The sequence below is a fragment of the Mustela lutreola genome, chromosome 16 (genome assembly GCF_030435805.1).
Source record: "Mustela lutreola isolate mMusLut2 chromosome 16, mMusLut2.pri, whole genome shotgun sequence".
Taxonomy (NCBI): Eukaryota; Metazoa; Chordata; class Mammalia; order Carnivora; family Mustelidae; genus Mustela; species Mustela lutreola.
The window spans coordinates 48,219,888-48,245,881 of NC_081305.1; the positions used below are offsets into that span (position 1 = coordinate 48,219,888).

Consider the following 25,994-nt stretch of genomic DNA (forward strand, 5'->3'; position numbering starts at 1 on the left):
GATCAAGCCCCGCATTGGGCTCTCTGCTCAGCAGGGAGCCTGCTTCCTCCTCTCTCTCTGCCTGCCTCTCTGCCTGCTTGTGATCTCTATCTGTCAAATAAATAAATAAAATCTTTTTTTTTTTTTTTTTTTTTTTTAAAGATTTATTTATTTATTTATTTGACAGAGAGAAATCACAAGTAGATGGAGAGGCAGGCAGAGAGAGAGAGAGAGGGAAGCAGGCTCCCTGCTGAGCAGAGAGCCCGATGCGGGACTCGATCCCAGGGCCCTGAGATCATGACCTGAGCCGAAGGCAGCGGCTTAACCCACTGAGCCACCCAGGCGCCCCAATAAATAAAATCTTAAAAAAAAAATGTTTTTCAAGGAAAAAAGCAAAAATCGTTCTAGAGAAATATATCTGTGACAAGTGGGGGTAGAGTTAAGATCAGTGAAGTCTGAGCAAGAGTCACCGAGTTTAGGGAGTTAGAGAATGAGGCAGAGACTGCAACCTTGGCTTCATTCTTGGTTTGGTCCCAAAAGGTGACTATTTTTAATACCTGAAAACATCGTGCAGTAACGGCCTGTGTAGGGAGAGGAACACACAATACTTACAGAGTTGCCAGAAAGATAAGGAAAAAAGGAAGTTGTTCTGTTGTGTCTTAAGTGATCTGTGACTGGTCAATAAGCACTTACAGAAATTGGAATAATAAACAGTCCCTTTAGAGGAACTCTAGCACATAGCAGCACATTTTGAAAGGGCTCCAGAATAAAAACAGGACAGGACCCACTCTAAATTGTGTCCCTGCAGGTCAAACAGATAATGGCCCACTTCCCAACCAACCACTTACTGACAAAGATACCTGTAGATACTGTATATAGAAGGAACACTGGAAAAAGGATTGTGCCATCTTATGAAACAAAAACCAAGACAAAGAAAACACCTCAAGCAAGGTCAATGAGGGTGCTCTGAGGAAGGAAAAAGTGCCTAATAACCAAGATGAATTAACCGATGGTCATCCTAATCAATTCCTGATAGAGTGGGTTACTCTTTCTACATTAAAAACTGACACCATGGGGTACCTGGGTGGCTCAGTGGATTAAAGCCTCTGCCTTCGGCTCAGGTCATGATCCCAGGGTCCTGGGATGGAGCCCTGCATTGGGCTCTCTGCGCAGCAGGGAGCCTGCTTCCACCTCTCTCTCTCTGCCTACTTGTGATCTCTGCCTCTCAAATAAATAAAATCTTTAAACACACACACACATACACACACAAAACTGACACCATTGCTCAGTCTCTTTCTCAGAATGTAATCTATTTAAAATAACAAATACATTTTCTCTATTTCAAGCCTTAATTTTAACACCTGGGCCACTGACTGAATGATTAGGAGCATTCCTCCTGCTCTGTGATACCAGCCCTGAAAATTTAATAGGGTTTTATTAAACCACATACTACCAAAGATTCTATGTGTAAATGGAGAAACAAGAGAAAATTTTTAGACGTTGAGTTTGATAAAAGTAAAAATGTTAATATAAAAGTCAATGTGGCACAGCAAAACAAAATGATTAGAGGTAAATGTACAGCTTTAAACAGCTTATTAAAATGAAGACAGATGTCAATAACTTAAACATCTATGTTAAAAAAAAAAAAAAAGAAAAAAAGAAAATGAGACCAAACTAATCCCAAACCAAGGATAAGAAAGAAAAATGAGGGCGCCTGGGTGGCTCAGTGGGTTAAGCCGCTGCCTTCGGCTCAGGTCATGATCTCAGGGTCCTGGGTTCGAGTCCCGCATCAGGCTCTCTGCTCAGCGGGGAGCCTGCTTCCTCCTCTCTCTCTCTGCCTCTCTGCCTACTTGTGATCTCTCTCTGTCAAATAAATAAATAAAATCTTTAAAAAAAAAAAAAAGAAAGAAAAATGATAAAGATTAGGAAAAGAAAACTTACTGAAATTAGAAAACAGAAACACACATGCACACACAAAACTTGATAACTAAACCACACAAAAGCACTACCAGAAAGACAATTACAGCCCAGTATCCCTGATGATCACGCATGCAAAAGACTTCAACAAGATATTAGCAAACCGGGGGTGCCTGGGTGGCTCAGTGGGTTAAAGCCTCTGCCTTCAGCTCAAGTCATGATCCCAGGGTCCTAGGATTGAGCCCCGAATCGGGCTCTCTGCTCAGCAGGGAGCCTGCTTCCTCCTCTCTCTGACTGCCTCTCTGTCTACTTGTAATCTCTGTCTGTCAAATAAATAAATAAAATCCTTAAAAAAAAATATTAGCAAACTGAATTCAATAATACATTAAAAGGATCATAGACCATGATCAAGCGGGATTTATTCTAGGGATGCAAGGAGGGTTCAACATTAGCCAACCAATCAATATGATACACCACATTAACAAAATAAGGTATAAAAACTATATGATCATCTCAATAGGTGCAGAAAAAGCATGTGACAAAATTCAATATCCATTTATGACGAAAACTCTAAAAAAAGGTGAATATAGAAGAAACGTAATTCAATAGAATAAAGGCCATATACGACAAACCCACAGCTAACATCATACTTAATAGTGAAAAGCTGAAAGCTTTTGCTCTAAGATCAGGCACAAAGCAAGGATGCCAGTCTTGCCACTTTAATTAGATCAGTATTGGAAGTCCTAGCCACAGCAAATGAACAAGATGAAACAAGAGGCATGCAAATTGGAAAGAAGTAAAAGTGTCACTAGTCACAGATGACGACTGCACATATAAAACCTTAAAACCTCCACCCTAAAACTACTGGAACTAATAAATGAATTCAGTAAATTTGCAGGATACATAATCAATATATAGAAATATGTTGCATTTGCATACACTAATAACAAACTATCTGAAAGAAAACTTAAGAAAATAATCCAATTTACAACTGCATCAAAAAGAATAAAATATCAAGTAATAAATTAAACCGAGGTGAAAAGCCTGTCCTCTAAAAACTACCAAGACTATGATGAAAGAAATTAAAGACAACACAAATAAATGGAAAGATAACCCACACTCATGGATTAGAAAAATTAACATTTTTTTTAAAAAAGATTTTATTGGGTGCCTGGGTGGCTCAGTGGGTTAAGCTGCTGCCTTCGGCTCAGGTCATGATCTCAGGGTCCTGGGATCGAGTCCCGCATCGGGCTCTCTGCTCAGCAGGGAGCCTGCTTCCTCCTCTCTCTCTCTGCCTGCCTCTATGCCTACTTGTAATCTCTCTCTGTCAAATAAATAAATAAAATCTTTAAAAAAAAATAAAAACAAAAAATAAAAAAGATTGTATTTATTTATTTGACAGACAGAGACCCCAAGTAGGCAGAGAGGCAGGCAGAGAGAGAGAGAGGAGGAGGAGGAAGCAGGCTTCCCCGCAGAGCAGAGAGCCCGATACAGGGCTTGATCCCAGGACCCTGGGATCATGACCCGAGCTGAAGGCAGAGGCTTTAACCCACTGAGCCACCCAGGTGCCCCAGAAAAATTAACATTTAAAATGTCCATACTACCCAAGGCAATCTACAAATTCAACACAATCTCTACCAAAATACCAATGGTATCTGTCACAGAATAATCCTAAAATTTGCATGAAACCACAAAGGACCCCAAACAGTCAAAGGAATCCTAAGGAAGAAGAAAAAAGCTGGGATACCAGGCTCCCAGATTTCAAACTATATTACGTATCTATAGTAATCAAAATAGTCTGGTACTGACACAGCAACAGACACAGAACAACGTAATAGAACAGAAATCCCACAAATAAACCCACACTTACATGGTCAATTAATCTATGACAAAAAGACAAGAATACAGAATGAAGAGCAGATACCATATTGAATAAACAGTGTTGGGAAAACTGGACAGCTACATGAAAAACAGTGAAATTGGGTCATTTTATTATACCATATACAAAACTGAACTCAGAATGAGCTAAAGACTTAAATATAAGACCTGGAAGTATAAAATTCCCAGAAGAAAACACAGGCAGTATATTTTTGGGTATATGTTTTTGGATGTCTCCTCAGGTAAGGACAACAAAAGCGAAAACACAAATGGGATACCAATGGAAAAGCTTCTGCACAGCAAGCAAATGATCAACAACGAAAAGGCGACCCACTGAATGGGAGAAGATACTCACAAAATTACACATCTGATAAGGGGCTAACATAAAAAATATACGAAGAACTCAGAAATTCAATATAAAAATCTACTCAAAAATAGGCCGAGGAGGGCACCTGGTTGGCTCAGTGGGTTAAGCCGTTGCCTTCGGCTCTGGTCATGATCTCAGGGTCCTAGGATCGAGTCCCACATCGGGCTCTCTGCTCAGCAGGGAGCCTGCTTCCTCCTCTCTCTCTCTCTGCCTGCCTCTCTGCCTACTTGTGATCTCTCTCTGTCAAATAAATAAATAAAATCTTAAAAAAAAAAAAAAAATAGGCCGAGGACCTGAACATCTTTCCCGAAGACGACTCACAGATGAACAGCAGGCACATAAAAAGTTGTTCAACACCAGCGTCAGGGAAATCCAAATCCAAACCATAATGAGGCGTCACCTCACACTTGTCAGAATAGCCCTTATCAAAAAGATGAGAAGTTGGTATCAGCAAGGATGTGGAGAAAAGGGAACAGTTGTGTACCATGGGTGGGAATGTAAATCAGTGCAGCCACTATGGAAAACATATGAAACTATATGAAATGATCTGGAAATCCCACTTCTAGGCATTTATCTGAAGAAAGTGAAGCACCAAGGACACATTCAAAAACATATATCCAAAAAGCCATATGTGCGCCTATGTCATCACAACATTACAACAGCCACGACATGGACGCAACTGGGATGTCCAATGATAAGCAGATGGATAAAGGTGTGGTATGTGTGTGGAGTTACATATCTATTTAGTTCTCTCTAACTATCTATCTACCTAGCCATATACACACACACACACACACACACACACACACACACACACACAGTGGTTTATGACTCAGCTATAAAAAAGAATGAAATACTGCCATTTGAGACGTGGATGGACCCAGACAGTATGATGCTAAGTGAAATAAATCACACAAAGACAAATACCGTACAACTTCACTTACGTGTGGAAGCTAAAATGCAAAAAAAAAAAAAAAAAGAACAAATGAAACAGAAACAGCCTCACAGATACAGAGAAGGATGGTTGCTCAAGGGAAGGGGGATGGGCGTAGATGAAAAAGCCAAAGAGGACCAAGAGAGACGATCTTCCCATTGTGAAATAAGGCACAGGGATGTCATGGGCAGAGCAGCTCAGTAATACTGTAACAACACCATTTCTGGTATGCTAACCACTGTGGTGACCATTCTGTCATGTACACGAATACTGAAGCTGGTTGTACACCTGAGACTTATATATTGTACGCCAATCATGCTGCAACTAAAAAAACCATGAACTTAAAAATTAGTTCTTTCAAAAAGATCAACAAAATTGACAAAATGTGAGGTAGGCAAAGAAAACAAGTTAACAAAAACAGGAATAAAGACACTACTCACCCTAAAAAAATAAAAGTATCAAAATGGAATATTAAAAAGTCTTTGTCTTCCCAAATTGGACAATTTGGTTGAAATGGAAAAATTCCTTAAAGGACACCAATTATCCAAAACTGACACAAGTACAAAATCTACTTAGTACTACATTAACCAAATTTTGACTAAAAATTTATTGAAAGCCTTCCCACAAAAAAATTCTAAGGTCAAGAGCCTTCACTAAGGAATTCTAGCAAATATTTAAGGAAATCCATCACTAATCTTTCAAAAACTCTTCCATCCTTCCAGAAAATAAAGGAGGAAACACTCCCAACTTTTTCTGAGATCAGGATCCCTCTGATAGCAGAGTCACACAAAGACAGCACAAGAAATCTACAAAACCAGGGGTGCCGGGGGGCTCAGTGGGTTAAGCCCCTGCCTTCCGCTCAGGTCATGGTCTCAGGGTCCTGGGATGGAGCCCTACAACGGGCTCTCTGGTCAGCGGGGAGCTTGCTTCCCCCACTCTCTCTGCCTGCCTCTCTATTTGCGTTCTCTCTCTGTGTGTGTCAAATAAATAAATAAAATCTTTAAAAAAAAAAAAAAGAAATCTACAAAACTGTTCTCTCTCATCAATACAGATAAAAAATACACTAACAAAGTATCAGAAAACTGACTTGGCAACACACACAAAGGAGCACAAATCATGACCAAGTGGGATTTGTCCCAGGAAATGCAAGATTAGTTTTACATCTGAAGATCAACTAATGGGTTATACCCTATAATCACCCCCAACCAAAGCCCACCCCATACCCACAGGATTATTTCAATTGATGGAAAAGTCTGGAACAGAGTCTAAGAACAGATCAGCAGAAACAGGCAACTGGCTGTTGACAAAGGAGTAAAGGCAATTCAGTAGAGATAGTTTTTTCACCAAATGGTGCTTGAACTAGTGAACATCCTCATGTTTAAAAAAAAAAAAACTGATCTAGGAGCACCTGGAAGGCTCAGTAGATTAAGGGGTAAGCACCTGCCTTTGTCACAGGTCATTATCTCAGGGTCCTGGGATTGAGCCCCACATCGGGTGCCCTGCTCATCGGAGAGTCTGCTTCTCCCTTTTCCTCTGCTCCTCTCCTGGCTTGTGTATTCTCTCAGATAAATAAAATCTTTTTTTTTTTTTTTAAGATTTTTATTTATTTATTTGACAGACAGAGATTACAAGTAGTCAGAGAGGCAGGCCAAGAGAGAGGAGAAAGCAGGCTCCCCGGTGAGCAGAGAGCCCGACACGAGGCTCGATCCCAGGACCCTGGGATCACGACCTGAGCTGAAGGCAGAGGCTTTACCCCACTGAGCCACCCAGGCGCCCCAAATCTTTTAAAAAATATGATCTAGATATAGAATTTATACTTGCACAAATATTTTCTCAAAATGGATAACAGACCTAAATGCAAAACACAAAACTACAGAACACCTAGACGGTAACGTTGAACAAAATGCAGATGACCTTGGATTTGGCAATGCTTTATATACAACACCAAATACAATCCTTGAGAAAAACTGGGTGATTTGAACTTGACTAAAATTAAAATTCTGCTCTGCAAAAGACAGTTTGATATGAAATATGAATACAAAAATGATACTCGTTTGCCGTTAGGGAATTTCAAATTAAAGCAACAATGGCTTACCATTACACACCTATCACAATGGCCGAATTCCAAAACACTGACACCAACCAAATGCTGATGTGGATGGGGAGCAACAGAGACTCTCATTCACTGCTGGTGGGAATGTGAAATGTACTGCCACTGTGCAAGACAGTTTCTTACAGGGGCACCAGGGTGGCTCAGCTGGTTAAGCATCTACCTTCGGCTCACGTCAGGAAGCCAGGGTCCTGGAGTCAAGACCACATCAGGCTTCCTGCTCAGTGGGGGGGTCTGCTTCTCCCTCTGCCCTTCCCCCCACTGTGCACTCTCTCTCAAATAAATAAAATCTTTAAAAAAAAAAGTTTCTTACAAATCTAAACATACTCTTATTACATAATCCAGTAATCACACTCCTTGGCTAGAACCCAAGAGATGAAAACTTAAATCCACACAAAACCTACACACAATGTACACTGCAGGTTTACTCCTAAGTGCCAAACTTGGAAGCAGCCAGGACGTCCCTCAGTGGGTGAAAAGAGAGACAAACTGGCACATTCATATAGCGACATGTTATCAAGTGGTAACTTGCACAGAGATCTTCAGAGCAGCTTTCTTTGGAACAGTCCGACACCAGGAACAACCCAAGCATCCACTGACAGCTGAACGGACGAGAAACAGGAGTGGCCTCTGCATACAACGGAGAAACCCTCCACAGCACAAGTGAACGGCCTACGGAGACAGGCAATGAGACGCAGTCATCTCTAAACTGCTATGGACGGTGAGAAGGGCTACAGCCCCCACTCCCCCCAGTGTATATACTGAATGATTCTGTCCACACAAAAATTCTAGAAAATGCTTGTTGTTCATGAATTATGGGAAAGGGTATTAGAAAGACTGAGATAAAAGCATTATAAAGGGACACAAGGAAGCTTCTGGTTGTGTCGAATACATTCATTATGTTCACTGTGATTATGGTTTCACAGGCATATACACATGCTGAAACATGGCACATTTCACACTTTCATGTGTGCAGTTCATTTCATGTCAATCACACTGCAATGATGTTTTTGAGAACTAAGTGTTGCCCATCAAGTCCCTATTTACCATCGCTCTTAGAAAGTCCCATCTGCCAACTGTCTTCGTTCTCCCACATCCCTCTCCCAATTTAGGAGGATGAACCCCGCCTGAATGTCAGCAAAAACCAGAGAGCAATGCAATCCACGTCCTCTCCGGTCACTAGCAATGCTAGCTGGGTCAGAGAAGCCCTACCCTTGGATCTCTCTTTTGTCCATGCTGAGGTTCCTGACTGTGTAGTGATGGCCTCAACACCAACAGCCCAGGCAGATACAGGAATCCACAAACCTTTCAACACTGAAAGTGGTCCTGGCCACAGGAGATACAGATGTCTGAGGGTCCAGAGAATTTCTACATTCTCATCCCACAAAAATCACAGGGACATCTGCAGATGCCTCTGCTACAAGAGACACATAGCCTCTCATTGGCCACATTCAGCCCCACTCCACTATCTCAGTGTTTCTGTACCAATTATGAGCCCCGCCTTGCCCTATGGGCCTTCCAGTCAGTGACACTTGCCTAGGGGATTCTGGACATCAGGGACTGGCTCCTATGCAGATCTAGGAAACAGAAATCCCTCAGAAGTGCTGGGGAATATGGGACATTCCCTAGGAACAAGAGACCCAATTCATGTTTCCAGAAGCACTGGAGATCTTCACACCAACTATGCCCTCCTCAGAAATGAACTCTGGACTCCCAGGAAATCTTGCCTTCCAGACCATATGCTGAGGCACACAAAGTGCTTTGCTTTTTTCTAGCAAGCCTTGAGCACAATACAAATTAGGCTAGCTAGACTGAGAGCTGTTCTCTGCCATCCTGCTAACCCTTCTGAGGCACAAGAAGTTGGTGCAGACAAGAGGCGCTCTTCCCTTCACGGTGGAAGAACCCAACTTTTTCTTAATCCACTACACACAGCAAACAGACCCCACCACACACACAATGGTAAAGACTGCCACAGCAGGCCTGTGTCACTGCACAGATCAGACCAGCATGAGATAAGCAGTTCTAAAGTTGAGTGAATTAGAAGAAGACAAATGAGTTTGTGGTGGTTATATTTACAGTCAACCTTGTTCATGAAGAGAAATCTTGTCTGGAAATCCCAGCAGACTCCAGTTCAGATCCTTCTGGCAAGAGCAGGATCATGTCCACTCAGAATCCAGTTATGGAGGAGGAAGTGAGGGCCTCACTGGGCTCAGAACACTCATGATTCACTCCAGAGAACAGGAGTGACTGACAACACACTGTGGGACCTTGGACAGCTGGGAGCAACTGGATGGCTTCCGCCACAGGCACTGGTGGTGACAGAACTCTGTCAAGAGCCCTGGATGGTTCAGAAAGTACAAAGCGCCTCACGAAAGCTTCCCATCTATGCGGTTCTGACTGGGACTGTCCCCATGATACCTGTACGAATGGACGAGGCTCACCTGCTGGCTGCTGGTTCCCTCACAAAGGGTACTTGCAGATATTTTCTCTGGTGTGAATCCTATCAGGCTGAACAAGGAGATGGAACATTTTCTACATTCATAAGGCCTTTCTCTATTGTGAGCTTTCTGGAACTAAACAAGTTTAAGAGATGTAGCTAAAGGACCACCAAAACTGCCGCACTCATAAGACTTTTCTCCAGTGTGAACTTTCTGGTGCCGAACAAGATGGGAACTTCTACTGTAGGCTTTCCCACATTCGCTGCACACGTATGGCTTTTCCCCAGTGTGAACCCGCTGATGTAGAATGAGGCTAGAGTTTCGGCTAAAGAATTTCCCACATTCACTGCATTCATAAGGTCTTGCTCCAGTGTGAACCTTCTTGTGCTGAACAAGGTGGGAGCTACTAATGTAGGCTTTCCCACATTCACTGCACACATAAGGCCTTGCGCCAGTGTGAACTCTCTGGTGTAGAATGAGGCTGGAATTGTGGCTAAAGCATTTTCCGCATTCACTGCACTCATAAGGCTTCGCTCCAGTGTGAATTCTCTGGTGTACAATAAGGTTGGAGCTATGGCTAAAAAATTTCCCACATTCACCACACTCATAAGGCCTTTCTCCAGTGTGGATTTTCTGGTGTTGCACAAGAGTGTCTTTACGGCTGAAGGCTTTCCCACACTCACTGCACTCATAAGGCCTTGCGCCGGTGTGAATTATCTGGTGCTGAACAAGAGTGTCTTTGCAGCTGAAAGCTTTCCCACATTTGCTGCACACGTAGGACCTTGCTCCTGTGTGCACTCTCCGATGTTTAATGAGGCTCGAGTTATGGCTAAAGAACTTTCCACATTCAATGCACTCGTAAGGCCTTGCCCCAGTGTGAATCCGCCAGTGCTCAATAAGGTGGGAGCTCTGGCTAAAGAATTTCCCACATTCGCTGCACTCGTAAGGTCTCTCTCCCGTGTGAAATCTCTGGTGCTGCACAAGTGTGTCTTTGCGGCTGAAGGCTTTTCCACACTCACTGCACTTATAAGGCCTTTCGCCAGTGTGAATTCTCTGGTGTTGAACAAGGTGGGAACTTCTGCTGTAGGCCTTTCCACACTCACTGCAGTCGTAAGACCTTTCTCCAGTGTGAACTCTCTGGTGCTGAACAAGTGTGTCTTTCCGACTGAAGGCTTTCCCGCACTCACTGCATGTGTAATGTCTTTTTCCAGCGTGAAATTTCTGGTGCATTTTTAAGTGAGACGAGTGAATGAAACCCTTCCCACACTCTTTACACACATGTGATATTTCTCCACTGTGAACTTTCCTGTGATTAATAAGTGCTGATTTCTCCTTGGAGAGATTCCCACACGGTTGGCATCTACAGGGTCTTACTTCAGTACGAATTACCTGGTTGTCACGGAGAGTAAAGGTATTCAGGAAGCCCTTCGCACTGTCAGTGCAGCTGAAAAGCACCAGTCCATCCTGGTCTCCCTGGTGTGGGCCAAGACTGGTGCTGTGTGGGAAAGTTGCCATGAACTCGGTCCTGTTGTGTGGAATCATCCCACTGCCAGCGGTCTGGCAATGGAAGAGACCAGAGATGTCCAGCAAGTCCATCCCTTCCTCCTTGCAAGTAAGGGGTCTCCATAACATGTGGGCTGCACAGTTCTTCCTGTGTGAGGCCCCACCAGCATCCACTCTGAAGAGATCCTCTTCACTGTATCGCTTGTGGTGCTGGTGAAAGTCTGCACTGAACGAGAATCCTCTCCCACATGGGCCACGTGCGTACAGTCTCTGCAAGGGCTGTGATCCCTGGTGTTCAGCCAAGTGCAAGATGTCTTTTAAGAGTGGGTCACACACCTCACATGGGTGGGCTTTCTGGATAAATGCACCCGACTCAGGAGTCCCGAGCTGCGACACTCCCACAGAAATGCTCTGCTCAGAAAGAGTCTCCTCATTATCTGTTTCACGCCAACGACCTGAAAGCAAGAAGATGCTGGTGAGGTACACAATGACTTTAGTGGACAGCAGCAGCCCCCTCACTTACGTGTGTGTGAAATGCCGAAGAATGAGAGCACTGGCTTGCTGGTGGGACCAGGGAGCCAGGATCAGGGTAAGGAAAGGCCCACTGGAAGTACCAGGCCTCTGAAGGTCACAGTAAGGAGAATAGGTGGGTAGAGACAACGGTGGTACGGCACACAGCACACAGAGGAGGGGAGTCCGGATCACTCCTCCAGGGAGTAGGGCCTTGGCTGCCAGTGCCAGCTGAGCTCTGCGCAGAAAGACATGTCCAGGCCCAGGAAAATCTGACTGTGAATAAGCAGCTGGTTCTTAAGGACTATGTAAGGATCACTGCACAACTCCTTGCACATTTAAGTAGCTGGTGCTGCAGAGCAGAGAAGAATGAATGAGACACAGAAGCCATAGAAGAGAGGAAAGAGTCAAGAGATGGAAGACAGAAGAGAATTACAGGTGGACAAAGTGCCAAGAATGGGGAAGGAAAGGCAGAAATGGAATACCGCTATAGGCCTTGGCAAAACAAAACAACAACAACAACAAAAAAAAACCATTGGTGAACACAAAGTAGGCTGAACGTATGATCTGAAACCAGTACTAACGCACCACTCCTCCAGCTCCCATTCTGCTGGGCCAGGCCCCTCTGGGTCTCTCTCCCTGCGGCTGGAGTGATGTCAGACACAAAGGGCTTTCTGACCCTCTCCAACTGGGCCACTACATAGGATGTAAAGTTGTCAAGAAAACACAGGGCAGATGAATGGCCCAGGAAGACCCCACACACAGAGAAGAAAATTCAGTGTTAAAGAAAAGAACCTCGAAGCAGAACAGCCCGAGACATTCATGAGCAATGACCATGACAGCTTCTGTAACTCCTAGAGTGCTCAGGCCCCAGGAATGTCAACTACGTGACAAGGGCCAGCAGCTGGGACACCGAAGCACCATGGATCCAGACAGTTACGTGGCCAGGCAGTGCACAAGCCACGCTGAACCTGTTGAACAGACTGAAAATGCCGCGAGCCCCAAACCCACTCCTGCCGGACTTTGGGCAGAAAGTGCTGGATCTGCCCTGCAGGCGAGGGGACACTGCACACATCCCAGCCCTGGCATGCACAGCCCTGGCACCCACAGCCCTCCCTACTCTGGGAACCAAAGAAGGGAGGGAGAAGAATCACTGAGTTGGCTCTAGAGAACAGGGAATAACCAAACCGGGGGACACTGGAGGGAACAAGAGGACCTGTGAAAGGCAGCCTTTAAGATGGCCCCGAGAATGTCCACTTCCCGCTCTGCTGCCCTTGTGTAAGCCTCTTCCTCTGCCTGTAGGCAGGACTGCCTGACCCATATCTAAGGACAATGGGATGTCACTTTGAAGGTCAGGTTAGAAAAAGGTCAGATTCCATTCTGGGCATTCGCTCTGACTCACTAGCTCAGAGGGAAGGCAGCCTCCCTATTAGGAGCTACACTACAGAAAGGCCAACATGACAAGGAACTGAGGCCACTGGCCAAGCCAGAGAGGAACTAATTCCCACAGTGCAACAAACCACAAGAAACTAAATCTTGCAAACAACCACATGACTGGATTTGTAAGTGGATTCTTCTTGGCTGGCCTTCAGATGAGAACAGAGCCCTGGCTGGCAGCTTGACTGAAACGGCATGAGTCTAGCAAAAAGTGCCCAGGTAAGTTGTGACCAGGTTCCCGATACTCAAACAATGAATGTTTACTGTTTTAAGCCAGTAAATTTCGGGGTAATTTGCCATATACCAATAGACAAAGCAGGGACTTACCCAGCGAGACCACAAGTGTGAAGTTCTCCAGCATCACATCACGATACAGGAGTCTCTGGGCTTCCTCAAGGAGCTCCCACTCCTCCCGGGAGAAGTACACGAACACATCCTCGAAGGTCACACAGCCCTGTCACAAGGGGGGACAGTTGAGCTCACAGGCAGCAGGGGCCCCCAGTTGATCCACTCACACAACCACCCCTGGTGCCTCTCCTCTTGGCCTCCCACCTCACATGAGATAGCAGGTTTTGGCGCCACCAGTGCCTGCTCTCCCCTCCTGTCTTGTCTGATCACTGCGAGCCACCCAGAGCCAGGCAGGTGGGCAGACAGATACCGTGTAAGATATGGGTCTGCCGGGAAGGGCACCAACTCTCTGGCTAGCCAGTTCTCTTGCTGTCCTCCAGACCATGCCTCCCAGACACGACCTTGAGGCCATCTGTTCACACTTCTCCCAACACGTACACCATTTTTTGAACCACCCCTTCTTCCCAGCTGGAACCGCCATCACGACCACCAGTCTTCCGGCCCACAACATATGCACCTACAGGGCACAACCCCGGGGAGAGTGCTCTTTTATCTTTGTTACAGGCACCACTGTCACCCAGCGCCTAAGCAAGAGACCCAGTCCTTGGTCCCAAGTTTCAACTTTCTTGTTATTAACTGCACTGCTGCCATGACCTAGAGATACTCCCTCCTAAATGTAATCCACAGCTCCACCCCCTTCCACATACTGGCCACCACCTTTGCAACTTCTGCAACCAGTACCTCTGCCAGTATGAAAAACCTGCATCCAGCCCAATGTGTCAACTAAGGAATTTCTGGGACTTTTCAAACTAAACATGAGAAAAACCTACCTCCCAACAGAACCCCAGACAATTACTCCTGCTTCCAGCTTCCCTATCTCAGGTGATGACATTTCCATCACTCAACCAGTAAGGAAAACAAAATAAAAAAACCAGACACCCCCCCACCCGCAGGGTCACCCACAACTCATCCCTTTCTCTCATTCACCCTTCACACCAGAAAATCTGGTTACCCTGCTTACAAAACAGATACAAAATCCACCAACATGTCTCCCCTCCTCAGCCACCTCTCTGGGCCAGTCACCATCAACACTCACAGACTACTGCAGCAGGTGACCCCTCACACCCACGGCTCTGTTCTCAGCCAGAGAGCAGCTGAAGGAGGTCCATTAAAATCTGAATCAGGTCACCTCTCTCTACTGCTCCAAATCTCCCATGCCTTTCAGCACCCTCAGAATGAGGCCCAGCTCCTCAGCCTGCCATGCCTGTCTGCCTTCTGACCCTACTCCCAAGAGACAACTAAGATCTGCAGTTCCTTGAGGACACCCAACTCAATCTTACCTCCCAGCATTTGCACAACGCTGTTCTGGGCCCAATACACCCCTCGGTCCTCATCCAATTGGCTGCCAGAAGTAGGAACCTCTCTACATAACACTCAGCCTGGATTCAGATCGCTGGGCTAGAAATGACCACCCCCCACCCCCACACCCCCAGCTTCGGGTGCCCAGAAAACCAATGCAGACAGAGGCAAAAGTAAAGAGTCCCGGAGTATCACTATGTCTCATCAGAACGCCTATTGGGCCCTACTTTAAAAGTAGATACTAAACTCCTACACTTCTCTAAGCTCCACTGCCCCCACTCTGGTCCACCCACCATTTAACACTCTCACCCGGTCTACTGAGGTAAGCTCCACTCTGGTCTTCCTGCCCAGACCAATGTCCCCCCACTTTCCACTCTGCAACCAGAAGGAGTCTGTTAACACCTGAGCCAGGCCACCTCCGTCTTTGTTCCGAATCTTCCATGGCTCCCACTACCATCAGAACATAAGCCGAGCTCCTCCGGCGGCCATTCCAGGCCCGACGCCTGACCACCCGCTGTGTGTCCTCACCAGATGTCACAGGGACCTCCGGTTCCTGGGACACTCCGAATTCATCTCCACCCCAAATATTTGTGCCAGTTGGCTCCTACACCTTGGAAACTCTTGCACAACTCACCCCATCCACGCGGGCACCAGGGACCCCGCCACATACCTGCCGGAAGTGACCGCCCTTCGCCGCCTTCACGCTCGACAGAAGGAAGCGCTGAAGGCAAAGCGAGGAGGGTCCTTGAACACGCCACCCCCTACATCCGAGTCGGTGAGGCCTGAGGAACCCTCTGCTCACCTGAGCCTCGTCCATCAGCGCCAGGGCCGCCACCGGACCCCGCTAACAGAACCGGGTCGTGAGAAGCGGGCAAACCGAGCAGGCCCTGCGGACTCAGCCAGAACCCCGGAGGTCCACGAGGCGGGGAGACCTCGGTCCGCCCTCCGAGCCCGTCGCCCCTGAGTGAAGGTACGCACAGGCTTAGGGCGCCGCGGCCGGGGGCGTACGGGGACAGAGTGCGGACGCGAAGGCCTCGGGAAGGGCGCAGCTCCAGGGGACACTTGCGCGCAAGGCAGCCGGCCCCACGACGGCGCTCATGGAGGGCAACAAAGGCGCGTATTATCGTCCTTCCTTCCTCGGTTCCGAAGAGCCGCGTGGGAAGCGGACCCGCCCGGGTCCCGGAGCCTTTACCACCCGGCCGGATACTGCCGGCACAAGCAAAAGACGTCACGATGGCGGCGCCGGAAGTCCCTCCTCAGCCGAGCCGGGCGGCGGGCAACGCATCTTTTCCGGGCAGTCATAGGCGCGGCGTCGATGCGGCGAGCACAGATTTCTGGGTAATGTAGTTGGTACACTGCACCACCGAGGCAGTGGTCCTTTTCCGGGTTTTTCCAGGTGGCAGCAAAGACAGGAGAAGAAAGATAAGGGAGGAATACTGTCCGGAAGTGCCCAAGCTTCTCTTAAAGGGGACGCACCCATATTTCTGTGGTCACCTGGGACGAAGCCACCTACTCAGAGATCTCCTGCACGCGGTTCAGTCTTTAATCCTGGGGGACCTGCTTCACCTCTCTGAGCTTTGGGGACTGAAGTTTAAATTGAATAATGAAAATGCCTCGCTTGTGGGGCCTTTGTGTAGGATCATTAAATGTTCCCTAATTCGTTGATTCCTCAAATGTAAGCCCCAGACAGGCAGTATCATCATCACCTGTGAACTTAATGAGAATCAGAGTTCTCTGACCCAACCTACGACACAGTAGACACAGCGGGCGGGGCCCTGGTTTAACCTTGAGAACCCGAACTCTCTTGAAACAAGTCTTGACCCGGCACCCGGCTGGCTCAGTCGGTTAAGCTAAGCATCCATCTTCAGCTCACATCATGATCCCAGGGTTCTGGGATCTATCCCGCATTGGGCTCCCTGCTCCGTGAAGAGCCTGCTTCTCCCTCTGCCTGCTGCTCCGCCTGCTTGTGCTCTTTCTCTGTGTCAAATAAATAAAATCTTAAAAAAAAAAAAAAAAAAAGTCATTGTTGGGCTGGCAGAAAGAAAGGGCTACTTAAGATGGTGAACGTTCCCGCCACAAAACCTGAGCTCCAACAGGAGAGCAAAGACCCAAGCAGGAATCTGGAACACGCCCCTCCCCCCAGCCCCCTGCCCCCCCGCCCTCGGCCCCCATGGACCAATGGGACCCTGACAAGCGGGAATCTGAGAGCCCTGCTCCAGGCTCCAGTGGACCAATGGGACCCCGACAAGCAGGCGAAAAATCCAAATAAGGGAAACTTGCCAAAAGTCCCCTGAACTCCCTTCGAGACCCCTTAAAAGCCCCCTTCTCCCTGCCTCGTTTGCGACTTTCCCCACTCTGCCTTCCAGAGTTGCGGAACCTCGCCCGAGGGTACCCACCTCCTCCCAGTGAAACTTTCCTGGCTCCCCTTCTTCTGAGCCCTGAAACTTCGCCAGAGAGTGCGTTTAATAAATCTTGCCTTGTGCCTACCTCGCCTGGTGTGTTTATCTCGCTGGAAAAACTTTACAGTCATGACTACCCCCCCCCCCCCAATTTAAAGACTAAAATGGGAAAATAGTACAACCTATGTCGTGGGAAATGAGATGATAAGTGCTTAACACAGGGCCTAGGGCTAAATACATACAAGCTGTTATTCTTTTTATTCATCGTCATCACAAAGTTCTCACATACACTGCTGTAGGAGGATGTCAGGGACATCATAGTAGCATCATAGGTGATGGTTAGAATTTTTTTTTTTTTTTTTTTTTTTTTTTTTGACAGAGAGACATCACAAGTAGGCAGAGAGGCAGGCAGAGAGAGAAAGAGGAGGAAGCAGGTTCCCTGCTGAGCAGAGAGCCCCATGCGGGACTCGATCCCAGGACTCTGAGATCATGACCCCAGCCGAAGGCAGCGGCTTAACCCACTGAGCCACCCAGGCGCCCAATGGTTAGAATTTTTACTTAAAACATATGTGTATACCTTTAGGTGCATGTAATTTTTAAAAAGGCACCATGGGGCTCCTGGGTAGCTCAATTAGTTGAGTGACTGACTTCAAGTCAGGTCATGATGCCAGTGTCGTGGGATAGAGCCTGGTGTCCGGTTCCCTGCTCAGTGGAGGGCCTGCTCCTCCCTTTCCCTCTGCCTGCTGCTCTGCCTACTTGTACTCTCCCTCTATCTCTCTGTAAAATAAAAACAGGGTCCTGGGATCGAGCCCTGCATCGAGCTCTCTGCTTGGCAGGGAGCCTGCTTCTCCCTCTCTCTCTGCCTGCCTCTCTGCCTACTTGTGATCGCTCTTTCTCTCTCTGTGTCAAATGAATAAATAAAATCTTTTTTTAATAAAAGATTTTATTTGTGGCGCCTGGGTGACTCAGTCGTTAAGCGTCTGCCTTCGGCTCAGGTCATGATTCCAGGGTCCTGGGATCAAGCCCCACATCAGCCTCCCTGCTCAGCGGGAAGCCTGCTTCTCCTTCTCCTGCTCTCCCTGCTTGTTTTCTCTCTCCCTCTCTCTAATAAATAAAATATTTTTTTTAAAAAAGAGATTTTCTTTATTTATTTGAGAGAGGGAACACAGGTTGGGAGGAGGACCAGAGGAAGAAGAAACAGACCCCCCCCACTGGGCAGGGAGCCTGATGCAAGGCTCTATCCCAGGTCCTGGGATTATGGCCTGAGGTGAAGGCAGATGCCTAATAACTGAGCCATGCAGGCACCCACCCTGACATCCCTATGTATTCTTTAGAGATGTGTTTAATAAAATTCTGTAGGTACATTTAATAGTTTAAAGCACATATATTGGGGCACCTGGGTGGCTCAGTGGGTTAAAGCCTCTGCCTTCGGCTCAGGTCGTGGTCCCAGAGTCCTGGGATCGAGCCCCGCATCAGGCTCTCTGCTCAGCAGGGAGGCTGCTTCCCCCTCTCTCTCTGCCTGCCTCTCTGCCTACTTGTGATCTCTGTCTGTCAAATAAATAAATAAAATCTTAAAAAAACACATATATTTTAAAGTATGATAAATAACAAGTAATACATTCATCTCACAAATGCTTTTTAAAAATCCACAGCAGGGGCACCAGGGTGGCTCAGTGGGTTAAGCCTCCGCCTTCGGCTCAGGTCATCTCAGGGTCCTGGGATTGAGCCCCACATCAGGCTCTTTGCTTGGCAGGGAGCTTGCTTCCCCCTCTCTCTCTGCCTGCCTCTCTGGCTACTTGTGATCTCTGTCTGTCAAATAAATAAATAAAATCTTTAAAAGAAATCCACAGCAAAGAAAAGCACACTGATTCCATTCATACAGATTTCAATATCAAGCATAAAATGTATTTATTATTAGTGATACATATGCAAGGTGTCCAACTATGAATTTAAAAGAATTAGTAAAGCAAACTTTCTGGACAAAGGATTCCTCTGAGGTGTAGAATGGGATGTGTAAGCTGTGAGGTTCATAACGAAATTCCAGTCTTGCTTATGCTCTTTTTTATGCTGTGGGCTGTGCACCGGTATTTATCTATCTTTTTTTCTACATGTGTAATTTCGAGAAGATAAAATGGACACACCTTAAGTGTGTGGCTTGACAAGTATTTGCCTGTCAACACACGTATAAACCGCACCCACACAAAGACATAGGGCGCTCTTGGCAGCCCTGCACAAAGAGGACCATGACTGTCCTTTCTCACCACATACTAGGTTCATCTGTTTTTTGACCTTCCTACAAGGTCACGGCACATACTACTTTATCTCTGATGGGTATTACTGCCACTCACTGTCTTTTTCTAGGAGATTCACCCACACTGTAGAGTGAAGCAGTAGTTTTCATTGCTGTGTTTTCCTTCAGTTTGTGGCATGTAATTTGTTCAGGCATGTCCCTATCAAGAGCTATGTGCGTGGTGTCAGGGTCTTGGTTATCATCAGTAAAGTTGCTTGTAAACCGATAATCCTACAGTTGACCCTCGAACAACACGCGGGCTGGGTGTGCCGACCTAAAGTTAAAAATCCATGTATAACCTCTGACTCTTCCAAAACCTAACTAGAAATAGTCTACTATTGAGCAAACTGAGAAAATAAACAGTTGATTAACATATTTGGTGACCTCCCGTATCCTTACAATAAAGTAAGCTAGAGAAAAGAAAATGCTACACAGAAAATCATGAGGGAGGTGCCTGGGTGGTTCAGGGCATGATTTCGGGGTCCTGGGTGGGGCACCCTGCTCAGTGGGGAGTCTGCTTCTCCCTCTGCCTCTGCCCCTCTGCTCCCTGCTTGTTCTCTCTCTCTCCCAAATAAAATAAAATATTAAAAAAGGGAAAACTATAAAGAAGAGAAAATATATTCACAGTACTGTATTTTTTTTAAAAAATGCACATTTAATGGACCCATGCAGTTCAAATGCGGGTTGTTCAAGGATCAACTGTGTATATTTTGAAGGAAAAATGCCCTCATTTCTATTGGGCATACACACAGAACTGGATTTGCTTGGTTGCAGTATACAAATATGTTGAAATTTTATACAAATCTTGACACATCAGAGTTTAAGCCAAAATGAACGAGAGCATTCTTCGAGAATCAGCTGGCTATGTGAAGCTGACAGCAGAGACCACTGTCTGTGTTACCATCTGTTAAGTTGCATGCTGTACATCCTTTGTGTCGGTGAAGTGTGTAATGAACTTCTATAATCCCGTGCATTCTTCTTCTCTGGAGCAGATGTTCCACATTTACCTGCACACCCTTGTGGATACAGATCCGCTCATCTGCATTAGGGGATTTCATAGTGAATGTGTGTCTGTGTGAGTGCATGAGATCCTGGGTGTGCGCCTCTCTTTGGATGGCTCTATCTATCCATATACAACCATTTGTACATGTGTGTCTGTCACTGCGACTGTATCCATTAGTCTACCCTTGGCTACATACCTGTCTCTGTTGTCCTTGTGTTCTTGTGTCCAGGACTTCCTTTCTGTGGATGCATGCACAGTCCTTCTGCATGTGCGTGTCCCAGCGTGAACCTGCGTATCTGCAGGTATGCATTTATGCCAATGGGTCCATCTGCCTGCTACCCATAGGGAGCACTGTTCTGGAAGCACTGGTCGTGACACATGTGGGACTTGTACCTGGGTGTCCTTCTATGTCTGTGTCTGTCTTGTGGGTGCACGCGTCTTCAGTTAATAGAAATACACTAGTGCCCAACTCCCAGGTCTGTGTCCTGGTGGGTATCCATGTGTGCACCTGCATAGGACTTTGTATCTTGTGTGTGTGTCTCTGGGTGTGCATGTCTGCCAACACTTTTGTGCTAGTTCTCTGTGATGGTGTTGTAGGGTCTGTTCCCAGACTGTTTGTGCTCCATGGCGGGTCCGAGGGTACTCTGCCTGCATCTCCCTCTGGGTGCTCCTTACCAGCTGCTCAAATGGGACCCAGGTCCCTTGCTCTGCCACAGCCCAGTCACCTCTAAAGGGACTCTTTGGGTGCCACTAGGGCTTCACCAGCAATGGGGCACTCTGGAACAACGTCCCCACTGGCATCTCTGGGAGCTCGGCTTGTCCCAACTCAGAAGTTGCCTCCTCCAGGAGGCCTCCCCGACCAGCCTCTCGGGTGGGCTGGTCCCCAGGCCCTGGGCACAGCTCTCCCCACTCTAAACTTCCACTTTCTCTAATGCACAGAATCCGCATATGTGCAGAGTTTTGTGTGTGATGCTTCCTCTTCCTAAAGCTATGTGGGGCTAATTTCTGTCTGTAGGATGGGTGGATATTTGCCATAATTGGAAAGGAAAAGTAGAGCTCAGGGGGGTCCTGGAGGTCAGGTCATGGCATAAGTAGCTGGCCTGGCACTCGGTTAAACTCTGGGATTCCCCTGTCGGACATAAACAAGTTCACAGAGCACCAAACTCAGTGAAAGCCACTCAGTGACCATGACAGACTGAGACAAAGACAAAACCATCCCATCATCATGTCAGAGCATGAACAAAACCAAGAATTCTGTGTGAACAATGGAAATGACCAGGTATCAACCCTATCTTTGGTGACCTAAGTGACAGCTATGTCATCTCCCAGCTGCTGCTGGAGTGACACTTCCATCCCTGCTTTGTAGAATAAACATTTCAGGATATCCCATCATAGGAGCAACCCTGCCTCCTGGTAATGTCCAGTTCCGACCAAATCTCTTCCTTCCTCCCTTCCTTCCTTTCTCTCTCTCTCTCTCTCTCTCTCTCTTTTTTTTTTTTAAGCGAGAGAGAGAGCGAGCACACAGTGGGGAGCAGCAGGCAGAGGGAGAGGCAGACTCCCTGATGAATGGGGAGCTCAAGGTGGGACTCAGTTCCAGGACCCTGAGAACACGAGCAGAACCGAAGGCAGGCGCCCAATCGACTGAGCCATCCAGGTGCCCCCCAAATCTCTACACTCTTAAACCCTCCTACACGTCACTGAGCACAAGCACAGAGCCTGGAAGACACCCTAACACCCTGAGTGTTGCCCATCTCTGGGAGCGCAATATCCCCTGCAGTGCAGCAACACGTCACTCTGGTCCGCGATGGGCGTCAGGTGCACTTACAGTGCCAGAGGGCACTGGCGCCAACCACCCCGAAACCCAAACACGGCTCTGGATTCTAGCCTTGCTTGCCCAGCTGCTCACCAGCACCTCCTGCCAGATGGCTGGTAGAAACCTCAAAACTAGTGAGCGCAAACGCCAGTTCCTCATCCCGCCCTGCCCCGCTCCGTGGTGCCCACCTTAGCCACAGGGACAGGCCCCGCTCGCCGCCCCGGAACACTGACACTTAGCAGAAGCTCCCAACTCCAGCCCCGCCTGCGCGTCGCAAGCTTCCAGGGGCAGCTCTGCTTTCTGTGTTTCAGTTCAGCTTCCCATTTTATGCAAGAACAGCGGCGAGGGACAGGATGAGTCCTGCGGGGCAGACAGGCTGGAATCCCGATGCCTCCAAGCTCTCGGCTGCTAGGCCTCCCCGTCCCCCTCCTGGTCCTCGGGGCCCGACGTTCCACCCTTCCCTCCCACTCCCGGGGTTCCAGACACGCGGTGTCAAAGCGAGTGTCCCCTTTTCCACCTGTTTAATGCAACCCCGTGTGAGCTCAAGGCCAGGGCTCTGGGAGCTCCCGGGCAGCGAGGGACCTGCTCTCTGCACAGGGTGTCTCCAGCCCTCGCAGACCCAGGGGTTTTGCGGCCTGTGCGGCCACAGCCTCGGAGTCTGTGTGACGGGTGGAGGAGGAGCCTCAAGGGGCAGCTCTCTCTCCTACGTGACAGGAAGCGATACACCGGGTCGTTCATAACTGGAAGTGTTGTGACGGCAGAGAACGAGGAAGTGCAGTAGAGGCCATAGAGTGGGTCGGCCGCAGCCGGCAGCGACACCACGCCTGCGCTCGCTGATCCGGTGTTGAGCAGCGCTCAAAGTGAGCAATTCTATTTATATTAAAAACTGCAGATTTTTTAAATTAACGATTTTATTTACTTATCTGACAGAGACAGAGATCACAAGTAGGCAGAGAGAGAGACAGAGGGAAGCAGGCTCCCTGCGGAGCAGAGAGCCCCATGTGGGACCCCATCCCAAGACCCTGAGATCATGACCTGAGCTGAAGGCAGAACCTTTAACCACTGAGCCACCCAGGCGCCCATAAAATTGCAGATGCTTTTATCATGAGAGAATAATCACCTCATATAGTTCAGCATTTGTCCTCAAAGACAGTCCCAAAGGAAGGAGATATTCCCAAATGCCCCACCTGATGAGAGCACAAAGGAAGTCTGTTCATGGGCGACTGTGAAAATCACATGCACCTGCACGAATTCCGCTTCATCTGGTGAATTCCGGTCACCTTTCTTTGTAACAACGCTGGACACATTCTCATAAGATTAAACGAGTTTCCTTATCCGTGTTTGTTTTTTCAGTTTATCATGAATTTAAGTGGCATGTGTGTTTTACTGTTTGTTTTAGCCCTAATTTGACCCCCAGAAAACTACTGAGATAGACTTGGAGAAGACCCTAAAGGGATTTAAGAAAGTGAAAAACCCAGTCAGAGGAAAAGTTTGACTCACCTGGGAAGACTGCACAGCTATCACCATCCTGTTTCAGAGAAAATAAAGAAAACGCAGATCTGGATCAAGGAAAAGTGAGCAGAATGGATGTCTAAAATGACAGGAAGAAAAGGCTTGCTTTTTAAATCAAAGACTTCTCTCACCGCTCTTGCTCAGCGTAGCACTGGCATCCTAGCTGGAGCAACTAGGCAAGACAAATTAAAAGGTACCCAAATTGAAAAGAAAGAACTAAAACTGCTGTTTTACTTATATATTTTTACTTTACTATATATTTTAAATTTAATTTAATATATATAATTTGATATATATTTTACTTAATTATTTACTTATATATTCTTATAAACTGAAAATCCAAAGACTTAAGTAAAAACTGTTGGATCTCAGTGAATTCAGTAAAGTCGCAGGATATGAAACCTATACACACAAATCAGCTGCATTTGCACACACTAACAATGAAACATCTGGGGAAAGAAAAAACTATCTCATTCAAAATAGCATCAAAAATAGCAAAATACCTAGGAATGAATTTAACCAAGGAAGTGAAAGATCTGTATAATGAAAAATGTGAAATTCTGGTAGAAGAAGTAAGACACAAACAAATGGAAGGATACGTTATGTTCACAGGCTGAAAGTAATAATGTCAAAATACCCATGCCATGCACAGCTGTCCGCAGATTAAACACAATCCCTATCAAAATGCCAATGGCACTTTTCACAGGAATAGAAGAAACAGAACTGCAAGGCCCCTAACAGCCAAAACAACCAGGAGAAAGAACAGGTTGCATCACATTTCCTGATTTCGACTATACTACAAAGTTACAGTAACCAAAACAGTATAGTACTGGCTAAAAATAGACACAGACCAATGGAACAGAATAAAGAGAAAGAATTAAAACCTCGTATACACAGTCACCCAGTATTTGATGAGAACCAAGGACATCAAATGGGGGAAAGTCTCTCCAGTGAAAGGTGTTGGAAAACTGCATAACCCATGCAGAGAAACGAAATCGGATCACCTCCTTATAGCACTCACAAACATTAACTCAAAACGGATCGAGGACTTAAACACAGGCCTGATGCTATAAAACTCCTAGAAGAAAACAAGGGAAGAGGCACCTGGGTGGCTCAGTGGGTTAAGCCGCTGCCTTCGGCTCAGGTCATGATCTCAGGGTCCTGGGATCGAGTCCCGCATCGGGCTCTCTGCTCAGCAGGGAGCCTGCTTCCTCCTCTCTCTGCCTGCCTCTCTAACTACTTGTGATTTCTCTCTGTCAAATAAATAAATAAAATCTTTAAAAAAAAAAAAAAAAAAACAAGGGAAGCTCCAGGACAATGGCTTTTAGGACAGGACATCAAAGGTACAAACAAAAGAAAAAATCAACAAGTGGGACTACATCAAACTTAAGTGTCTGCATTGCAAAAAAATAATTAAGAAAAATGAGAAGACAACCTATGGAGTAGGAGAGAATATTTGCAAACCATGTTACCAGATAAGGGGCTAATACTCAAAATTTTATTAAGAACTCATACACATCAATAACAACAATAAAAATCTGGTTAAACCAGGGGCAGACGAACTACCCAGACATCTTAAAGACATCCAAATGGCCAATAGGTACACGAAGAGGTCCTCAGTACCACTAACCATCAGGGCAATGCAAACCAAAACCACAGTGAGAGCTCACCTCACACTTGTAGGAATGGCTAATATCAAGAAGATGAGAGAAATGTCACCAAAGATGTGGAGAAAAAGGAACATTTGTGCACAGTTGGTGGGACTGTTAACTGGTCCAGTCATTTTTGAGAACAGTATGGAGGTTCTTCGAAAACTTAAAATAGGGTCAACCCTCTCGGGTCCCCTCCCTCCTTGGGAGATTTGTACTATCACTTTGCTATTGCTCAATAAGCCTTGCTTTGCTGCCCACCAAAAAAAATTTTAAATAAAGAAAAGGGCGCCTGGTGGCTCAGTGAGGTAAGCATCTGCCTCCAGCTCAGGTCATGATCACAGGGTCCTAGATCGAGCCCCCAGTCAGGCTCCCTGCTCAGTGGGGAGCCTGCTTCTCCATCTCCCTGCTGCTCCCCCTGCTTGTGCTTGCTCTCTCTCTCTCACATAAATAAATATTCTTTAAAAAAATTGAAAACAGAACCATCATATGGTCCAATAATCCTGCTTCTGGGTATATAGATGGCTAAAGGAAATGAACACAGGATC

At 46.7% G+C, this 25,994-nt stretch overlaps 1 protein-coding gene across 4 annotated transcripts; it reads right to left on the reverse strand.

Moving 5' to 3' along the window:
* Nucleotides 1-6,990: 6,990 nt before the first annotated feature.
* ZNF304 (zinc finger protein 304) lies at nt 6,991-16,031 on the reverse strand. 4 transcript variants are annotated; one of them, XR_009348708.1, is made up of 4 exons: nt 15,583-16,031; nt 13,401-13,527; nt 9,627-11,581; nt 6,991-7,857 (listed from the first exon to the last, which is right to left on the reverse strand). XR_009348708.1 is itself a non-coding variant. In XM_059152303.1 (3 exons), exons 2-3 carry the CDS (start codon nt 13,432-13,434, stop codon nt 9,759-9,761), a joined length of 1,857 nt encoding a protein of 618 aa, XP_059008286.1. In that variant the 5' UTR covers nt 13,435-13,527; nt 15,759-16,031; the 3' UTR covers nt 7,972-9,758. The 4 variants fall into 4 exon arrangements, 2 of the variants coding, with proteins under 2 accessions (XP_059008286.1, XP_059008285.1); XR_009348707.1 differs by having other exon boundaries at nt 9,269-11,581; XM_059152303.1 differs by lacking the exon at nt 6,991-7,857 and having other exon boundaries at nt 7,972-11,581; nt 15,759-16,031.
* Between the last annotated feature and the right edge of the window lie 9,963 nt (nt 16,032-25,994).

What these genes read in the sequence shown, in the direction of transcription:
- ZNF304 (XM_059152302.1), bottom strand. An exon ending in CACACTTGTGGTCTCGCTGG is followed by an intron (nt 11,582 to 13,400) that starts GTAAGTCCCTGC and finishes TCTTGCTTTCAG; the next exon opens with GTCGTTGGCGTGAAACAGAT.